The sequence below is a fragment of the Gymnogyps californianus genome, chromosome 28 (assembly GCF_018139145.2).
Source record: "Gymnogyps californianus isolate 813 chromosome 28, ASM1813914v2, whole genome shotgun sequence".
Classification (NCBI taxonomy): domain Eukaryota; kingdom Metazoa; phylum Chordata; class Aves; order Accipitriformes; family Cathartidae; genus Gymnogyps; species Gymnogyps californianus.
In genome coordinates, this window is record NC_059498.1 from 6,868,444 (window position 1) to 6,877,572 (window position 9,129).

The following is a 9,129-nucleotide window of genomic DNA, read 5'->3' on the forward strand; positions in this document are numbered from 1 at the left end:
TTTTCGCTCAGCAGTCTCTTTCAATAGAAGATTGTCAGTCAGACTGCCTTGAAACTCCTTCCCTGCACTCTGTCCAGCCTCCCTGAATGTTTCTTTCCTCATCCCCTTCTACTTCATGTTGTAGCTTATGCTTCCTCCTCCGGTAGCAAATGCCCCTTTCCACAGCATCAGCTCGTCCCTTTCCTCCATCCTCCTGCAGCTGCCCCTCCATCACCGTCCTGCAGCCGCTGAATTCAGCAGGAGCAGTGTGGCAGATGGGAACATTGCTCATTTTTCTTTTTCCCTTGTAATGATTGCTTTGTGGATATAGATCAAAGGTGGATTTCTAACCAAAGGTGTATGATAAATATAACTCTCTGCGTAACAATTTTTTAAATACTTGTATATTAATTTACTTGTAGAAATTATTTCTCAGGTTCAAGGCTGTGTCAGTAGTAGCAAAGTTTTATTAGAGGCAAGCTTTGGTAGTTGTTAGACAACTGACCACAAAACAGATTAGCCCAAGTGAAGACCAGTGATTGGATCAAAGCAGCATCAGAGGATGAAGACAGCAGGCAGCGTGGGTGGCAGGAAGGCAGCCGTTCTGCAAAGTCCCTTCCGACTGGTGCTATAAGCAGAACTGAGAACTGTCAGGTTATTTTTGCCTTGCTTTTTCCAAACGGTTTGTTCTTCGAGAGACCTCCTCAGGGGGACGTGCAGTGGGGCTGGCAGGGAAGCTCTCTTGTCTGCAGTGACCTGCTGAGGGAGAGCAGGAAGCATTACTTTTTCAGGGGTTTCGTCTGCATACCATGCCTTTCTCTTACGTCCCCCTTGCTCTTGTACTGACCTTTCTTTTCCCTCTTCTCCCTAGCTTGCTTAATTTTATATACCTGTTGAAAGACTCGTGAGTGACTGATTCCTCCTGCCAGTTCCTCATTTTCATGTTGTGCTGAAAGTCTTATTTAAACACATCTACTACTAGTAACCCCCTCAGTGTCAAACATATTTTCTATGCATAAGGTTATAAGTGCCCCATAGCTGCATCCCTTGCCACTGCTTTCTACCATAGCCCAATTAATCCCCGTGCTCTGCCGCCAACAGTCACAACCACGATCCTGCACATCTGACTCCCTGCACTGCCTCTCTCCAGGAAAAAGAAACCGCCTCCAGCCCCTCTTCACCACCCAGAAAAGCCTAGAGATCTCTCATCCTCCTCTTCCCCAGGTACACAGCAGGACTAAAGAAGCGACTCACGGTCACACTCACAGGCTTCTAGAGGACACCTCACCTTACACCTCCTCACCCAGAGCGCGCAGGCTCAGGGCAGGCATGGCTGACACAGGCTGGCTTTAAGCCCACCACTTCTTCCAGCCGACGTTGCAGGGACTCCTCTTCCCACAGGCCCTCTGTGGAAAGGAGACAGCTCTGGTAACCAAAGCCCCCGACATTCACGCCCTGGAGATCTGCCCCGTGACCTGGAGGGTTGGCTTTAGCTGTGTCTCTTCAGTCACCATTGGCCATTTCCCCCTCGAACCACGAGGGTCATTAAGAGCAACAATTAGCACATCTTCCATCCTGCCTGTCTGTTGACAGCTGTTGCTTTTCCACCTTGACACGCTCAGGATTACCCCAGGCTCTGAGACAAGCTCTAACAGTGTCATTTCATCCATTGCAACTGGCATTTTGGAACAAAAACTGATTTTTCACATAACTAATTTAGGACTGGAGAGTTCAGGAGAGCCCACCTCAGGGCGTCACCATTAAAATACCTCTTTTTCCAAACTAATGGAGCAGGTGGGTGCTCAGGCCGGTTATGTGTGTACGCAGCCATTTATAAGATTAACAGCATGCCTCGCTGTTTCAAAATCTCAGTCAATGAGAGGCAGGGAAGAGCCAACTGCTTTGCATACAAATTAAATTTCCCAAAACTTTAATTAAAATTGTTGTGTGAAACTGAAAATGTTTAGATAATTTATTGTTTCAGTTAATTTAACTGCCAGTCCCTAATCCTGTCTAGCCGTGGCAAAGCCAATAAAACTCAGTTAAATGACAGTGTTCATAAAAGACCTTGCGCAGCTCACAATGAAAACCGTCCTTTAACAAGCTGCGGTGCTGCGCCTTGCCCGGGTGGCTGGGACAGCTCTGGGGGCCTCTCCCAGCCGCCTTCACTGCCCCAAGACGGGGGAATGGTCTCTGGCTTGCATTTTGGACATCTATCAGAGCCAAATCCTCAAATGCCTCGTGGTTTGCTAACAGGCCCTGTCTGGTAACAGGTCAGTACTGGTTCCTCACCACAGTGTTGCTTTTACCACTGGTATCACGAATTTTCGTATCCCTGTAAGTCAAAGCACAGAGATTTTACTGTGCCCGGGTCTGCCTGTAGTCTACATACATGATGTCGTGCTGTCCCCCCTCCAGCAGGCAGTGGTAGGTCTGAATCTCCTGCTCCAAGCGGCATTTGACGTCCAGGAGGGTCTTGTATTCTTGGTTCTGGCACTCCATTTCTGCTCGTATTTCAGCCAGCCGCTGCTCCACGCAGGAGATCTGATTCTGTAGCTCAGCCAGGTATTTGTTGTAGCGACATTCGGTTTCCGCCAAAGAGGATTCCAGGTTTTCTTTCTGAGAGTGGAAACAACACAAAGGTACCTGGGTATGCTGCAAGCTTAGCCCGGCTGGTTACAGGTACGACTCTGGTCATGCAGCTTTCTAAAGAGAGCTGGAGAGTCTGAGATGTGAATGGTAGTGGCATCACCTACCATGGTGAGCTGGGCTTGTACATTGATTTCCAAGGCCTGCAGCTGACGTCTCAGCTCAGTGACCTGTTTGTTGCTTGACTCGATCTCCTGGCTGCTTGTGATGACCTCCAGATTCACCTCCTCCACCTGCAAAGTTGGAAAAGAGCAGCCGTTTCCTCACCTCCCCACAGCATCTCGTTACAGCAGGGGCTTCACCACACTGCTTGTGCACGCCCTGCAGTGCACCTGAGTATTTCCAAATCTGAAGCCCCCCCATTTATTCCGTTATGACCCTGTAACACTATGTGGTGGCCCCTCTGCCATGAACAGAAGAACACTGAAACTGGGCAGTACAATTAGATGCTGAGCGCATCTGTGACACAATTGCTGATATTAAGACCTCTCCAGTAAGTGTTCTTAATCTCCCATTTTTCCCTTTTCCCCCAACAGGCAGAGTAGGGTACAGCTCTGCATGTATATAGTACCTTGCAGGCATACCACTGCTCAGTCTCTTTGCGGTTGCGCTCCATCAGCGTTTCATACTGGCACCTCAGATCCTCCAGGATCTTCCTCAGGTCTGGGCCAGGACAGGCATTGACCTCCACGCTCACATCTCCGGTCGCCTGTTTCCTCAGACAGTTCATTTCCTGCAGAGAATACGTGCACCATATCAGTAATATTGACACCTGGGGGGACTGTCCTTCTTCTTTCTTCTTAATTCTCTAAGCGTAAGGGGCAATCTAACCTCCTCGTGGTTCGTCTTGAGACAACACATCTCTTCAGTCAAAGCCTCACACTGTAGCTGCAGGTCGGTCTTGCAGCTGGCCAGCTGATCCAGGACGGGGCGTAAGTTGCAAATGTCTGCATCCACATTTTGCCGGAGACCACATTCAGTCTCGTACCTTAAGCCACAAGCAACAAAGAAAGGTCAGCATGTCAGTAAACCATGGCAAGCCCTTGAGTTGAGTTTGTGGGGAAAAAATTTAGGATCAAGTTCTTCTTTCGCTTCAGGCATGCAATGCTATGAACATTGTCAATGGTATCCACGCCTTTCACAGAGATCTGCGTTTTAATACAGCAGCATGACAAGCAGAGGGTTAGGATTTCCCCATCACCACCGCTCGCCTACCCTTCCACAGGCAGTGTGAACCCCTCAGTCCAGCACAGGACCGTACTCACTTCACTCGGAAGTCATCAGCAGTCATCCTGTTGTTATCAATATTCAGAAGGATTTTGTTAGTATCCATGGCTGCACACAGGATCTGGAAAAAAAGACGCAGGAGAGAGATTCGGGCTTGTGGCTTCCTCGGGCTACAGAAGGCCCTGGAGGAAACACCTGCCTGGGGTAATGCAACACACTTATTTTATAATGATTCCATATATTGGGATTATTAATCAGTTAGATGGCATTACAGTGGGGAAACCCGCGTGCCAGCTTGGTGGAGCAGGCTGTGCTGAAACTTCGGTTCTCTGTAAATGCAGTGTCCTCCTCCCTCAAACCGTCCATTTCACATACAGTATTGCTTCATCTGCACCTCCAGAGACATAGCTATTACCTCTGCCATTTGACATTGGTCTATCCACATGTGAAAGCAAAGCCCAAAGAAATATTAGGATTTTCTTGAAAAACAATGATTTACCTGGTTTTGAAGGTCTTCGATCTCCTTATGAAAACAGCTGTAGTCCCGTGGTTCGCAGCTGGGCCCTACCTTGGCATACCACTCCCTGATCTTGCACTCAAGGTCAGCATTGTCTCCCTCCAGGAGTCGCACCTTGTCCAGGTAGGAGGCCAAGCGGTCGTTGAGGTTCTGCATCGTCGCCTTTCCGTTGTTAGCAAGTAAGATCCCATCACCGCAACCAGCGCTGGCCCTGGTGAAACCACCACCAACGCCTCGAGTGCAGATGCCTCCACCGCTGAATCCAAGAGTAGAACAAGCCCTCTGAGTAGCTCCAAAGCTCCCACCGGTAGCACTGCCGGCGCTCAGCTGCTTCCCAAGTAATCCCTCACTTAAACTGCCACCAGAAAAATTGCCAACCACACCACCTAAGTCATAGGCAGCGTGTCTTCCCGAGGAGGCGGAGGAGACCTTTCTTCCACTACCAGCTGCAGAGCTGCCCGCACTGCTTCTGCCTTGGGAACAGGTAGTAACGACCTGCCTGACGGCACAGCTCATAGTGAGAGTGCGAGGATCCAACTCGGAGCCCAAGGCAAGCTGCACAGGTCGCTGCGGGATCTGATTGTGATCCCTCTGTCCCCATCGTCCTCTATTTATACCATTCCTTGTGGATGTTGCCACCGGAGAAGGGCTGTTTATTCTTCCTCCTTGTGACCTGGCTAGTACTTTTTTTTTTTTTTCAGCCGGAAATATTTCCCCAAAGGTGTTTGTCTCCAGAAATCCCACAACAGAAAGATGCTTTGGTTAACAGAAGCGTGTTTCAAAACTACATTAAAAATGTTACTTCCTGAATCATCAGGTCTGACTTGTGATGACAACTAAACAACAATGACACAAAAAACTACGATACCCGAGAGCGCCCGGGGAATGAAACATCATAGCAATTATCCATCCCTGACGTGGGCGAGTCTACCTGGAAAGTGAAAGCTGTGGGAAAGCCATCCTATCTGACGGAGCCTGTCTGACCCCTTTGTGACCAGAAGCGAGGGTGCCCCCTCGTTCAGCTGCCCTGCGGTCCCTGGCACCAGAGCCAGGAGACCACCCTGGACCATGCTGCCTCTCTGCAAGTGCACCGCAGCGAGGGGCCGTCCCATTCTGCGTGGCCATCAGTTGAGTGAGAACCTGCCGAGGTCTGCGTCGTTAGCTCTCGAAATGCTCTTCTCTTGGAGAGCACAGAAGAGTATTGCGTTTGAGTGTACCAGTGATTGTTTGTTACTTCTCTTTCTCCTGCATGCATCAAAACATCCCCTTTCAGAGGGGAGATCCCATGCTATTTGTTTTGCAGCTTTCGAGGGCAGACAAAATATTCAAATATTTATCCAAAATAAAAGAGAAAAGGATATTTCCTGAGTACCAAATGTTGCAGTGAACTATGAATATTCACTGCCAAGAGAGGACAGCCACATAAGATGTTTCATAAGATTTCTAAAACGGTAACACGGAGAATTTCAGAAGCAGCCGGGTCCTGTATAGGTCTGACCCAGTTCCAACCAGCACTGTGGAATTCTCCAAATATAATCTAGCGGAAATGTGTTAAATTTAGAAAAGACACTAGAAAAGATCATTTACAAAAAGATATTAAACCTATTTTTTAGTCTTGGAATGCTGAATTGAGGAAGAAGGGAAATAATGAAAATGTTTTGTCATCTGAATCTTTCATTTTATTAATAATATTAATACAGCCATGCTAATATTGGCTGACTTTCACCCATGTGTTGTTCAGCATTGGTTTTGGCATCCAGGTCACCAGGACACATCACATAAGGGATGCGTCAGGCGCAGCCTGTTTCAGAAATATTGCTTATGCCATTCGGGTAAGTTCATTAGCCTTGATTTTATCTTGACACTGCAAATCCAGAACACCTTAAATGTGGTGTGGATTCTGTGTATGTCCATCCTTTGTTACATCCATAATTAGCAAGTGAAGCCTGTGCCATGGTGCCATGGCATGCCTCATCGGTGGCGAGATCCTGAGTGGAGGCTGTGGCACGCTCCGGATCAGGCACCTCTGCCATGGAGGCCAGCAGCAGCCCTGCAGCTGCTCTCGCTGCTGGAGCAGGAGTGAACCAGGAGCAGAACTGGTCAGAATCTCTTTTTTCCGTAGAAGAATTGTAAAATTAATGCTGAGCTAACATCAAAAATTAAAATGTTGATGAGTGGGGGTTTTTTCAATTATTGAAAACTAAGCAGAGAAGTCCACGTTTCTTCCTTACTTTTTGAACTTCAGACCTTACCATAAGTCTCTGCAGCCAAAGGTGATTATTTCTAAGAATTTCTAATTTCAAAGAATTTCAAGAATTTCTAAGCTTTTGTAAAGGAGAATAATAATTTCACTCTTGATTTTACTGGATTTGTGTGTTCTTCACGGTAGCTTTTCTCCTTTCCAAAATTTGAAATTTTTATTAAAACCAGCTCTTGCTTTTACACCAGAGCATACCTCAAGACCTGCCAGCAGTTACAGTCCTCATTTTATTGAAAGAGATTTTTGTTTTTTTATGAGGAGATCTGTTAATGACGATATCTACATGCATAATGGAAGGCTCTTTCCAGAATTAACTTTTATTGACTTCCAGACTGGAGTCTACAGACAGAAATTTGCTCACCACAGCCTTGTAGCCAGCCACGGGCAATGCCTCTGATGAGCTGTCCTCGGTTGACTTGGGAGCCCCTCGCAGGCAATGTTGTGCCCCAAGGGAGTAAGAGGAGGAGAAAAATGATGGCTTACGAGGATTTCCCGGCAGGCACTTCAGAAACAGCAGTGCAGGCCTGACAAGAAAAAAATTATTACTTCAAGTAACAAATGAGCAGAAAAGCCTCCCCTAGGCAAAGGTGCTGTTCCCACTTAATGAGCTTTGTAAAAAATAGAAAGAAAAGAACTATACTTCAGCTTTACATTTGCGTCTTGTGCTGTGCTTTATAGGGGAGAGCAGGATGGTGGTAGGGGATGGGCACTGTGGCGTTATTCCCAAAGGTTGTTCTACTGCACAAAATTATCAGATTCAAAAGGGCAATGGAAATGAGAAGGAAAGATTAGATTTCCCCAGAGGGAAGTCATTTGGTAGTCTCAGGATATTTTAAGGCTTAAGACTGTTTCTTAAGCTAATGCATATGAAGTACAGAAAGTATAATGTGCCCCCAAGAAGGAGATCCAGCATTTCACGTTATTACAAACGTTCCCTGAGTCACTAGCTGTTTTCATGTCCAAGAGAACTTCCCTGGAGACTTGGTGACTCAAACACGACACCGAACCCCGAGTCCCTGCCGGAGTCCAAGCTGCTGTCCATCACCCTGCGTGACTGCCAGCCCAAGCCCAGGTTTGGGCTTGAAGCAACCACCAGGGAGTGCCAGGGTAGAGAAGCTGAGCACCAGGCACTGTCTGGCATCCGAAGCACACCAGCTCGGGCTTGTGTATGGCCCTGCAGCCTCTGCAGAGCTGGCCTCTGGCTTGGAGAGCCTTATCAGGAGGCCCTGATATAGAGCGAGAACTACAAGCGGCCCTAGCTCCTGTCTGCTCATTGTCAGCTAAATCTCAGTGTTTCACCTATGGAAAATTCTTGTGTTTGCTATTTACAAAGTATTTGCTTATCTAGCTATTGATGGGATTGTCATTCCACTTTTTTTCTGCGTGTTATTGGCTGTACCGAAACTGATCTCCATCTCGCTGATGACACCAGACGCTCCAGGTTCGGATCCCAGCTTTGCAAATCACTCTAGGCAAATTGTTCAGCTTCTCCAACTCTCAGTTTCGTGCTTTGTAGGATGGAAACAATAACAGTAATCCTCCTTCTCAAGGGCATTGTGAAAACAACTGTCTGATGCGAACACGGAGCTTTGAAGATCGGAAACATGATACTCATTTTAAGTATTATTCATTGTAAGTATTCTTTCTATTATACATTAAGTTTGACACTGGCACGTCCTACATATTTCTCTCTGTGTCTCAGCTGATGAAATACCTTTCAAGGACGTTCTTGGCTTTCCTTTTTTGTTTTGTTTTCCATTAAAGTTTCACCATTATTTGCTGAGGACTTGCTTCTATAACTCCGTGCTGAATCTTAACAAGGCTTTTCTTGTTGTGCTTACATCTTGCAGAAAATATGAAAAATGCTCTCCAAAAACAGTGTTTGTCCATCTCTTGGATGTGATAACTTGTCCATGTTTCACAGATACAAACTGTGTGTAGCAGAGAGTAATAATAAAAAATAAATTGCCTAGTAGTTCTGTGGTGTTTTCCTTCTCCAGAGTACTGTAATGTAACACAGTGATTACTTGCGCTGAGCTTGAACTTTCTTGTTTGTGATAATAGGGTTATGTGGAGCTGTATGCAGAATTTCAGCCTTTTTCATTGATGCAAATATATGTTGGTGAGTAAGGAAAACTCCTGATAAGATCCTCCCAGTGGAATTGAATCAACTGATTACAAACCCGGGCTTTCCATCAGCTCTCCCAGCTATTCTCCCAGCTCTTCATAATACAGAATGATAACATCTCTTCACACTCCCTTTTCTGGAAAGAAAGACCTGGCAGGTTCCCCACTTCTTCGATCACCTTCCCTCTCCTTTGCTTGCCCTGTCATGCCCAGCATGACCTCATAACTCTTTTCAAGAGTGTGTTCAGGCCAGGGAGCATGCCTTTGTAATTGTTCAATAAGGACCGTAATGCCTTTGTGGAGGCTGAGGGAGAATGAATCATCAATAATAACCCAAGACGCAAGCGTGCTTAACTTCAGCCGCAGAAGC

At 46.7% G+C, this 9,129-nt stretch overlaps 1 protein-coding gene across 1 annotated transcript; it reads right to left on the reverse strand.

The window, feature by feature from the left end:
• Positions 1-1,297: 1,297 nt before the first annotated feature.
• LOC127026783 (keratin, type I cytoskeletal 19-like) lies at positions 1,298-4,888 on the reverse strand. The gene is made up of 7 exons (XM_050912092.1): positions 4,355-4,888; positions 3,894-3,976; positions 3,460-3,616; positions 3,200-3,361; positions 2,736-2,861; positions 2,372-2,598; positions 1,298-1,385 (listed from the first exon to the last, which is right to left on the reverse strand). Exons 1-7 carry the CDS (start codon positions 4,886-4,888, stop codon positions 1,298-1,300), a joined length of 1,377 nt encoding a protein of 458 aa, XP_050768049.1.
• Positions 4,889-9,129: the final 4,241 nt, after the last annotated feature.

Excerpts from the sequence above, each read along its gene's own strand:
- LOC127026783 (XM_050912092.1), bottom strand. The coding sequence starts at position 4,888 with ATGAGCTGTGCCGTCAGGCAGGTCGTTACTACCTGTTCCCAAGGCAGA. Across the intron at positions 3,977-4,354 it reads TCGAAGACCTTCAAAACCAG|ATCCTGTGTGCAGCCATGGA; the intron begins GTAAATCATTGT and ends CTTTTTTTCCAG. Across the intron at positions 2,599-2,735 it reads TACAAGCCCAGCTCACCATG|AAAGAAAACCTGGAATCCTC; the intron begins GTAGGTGATGCC and ends TTCCACTCTCAG.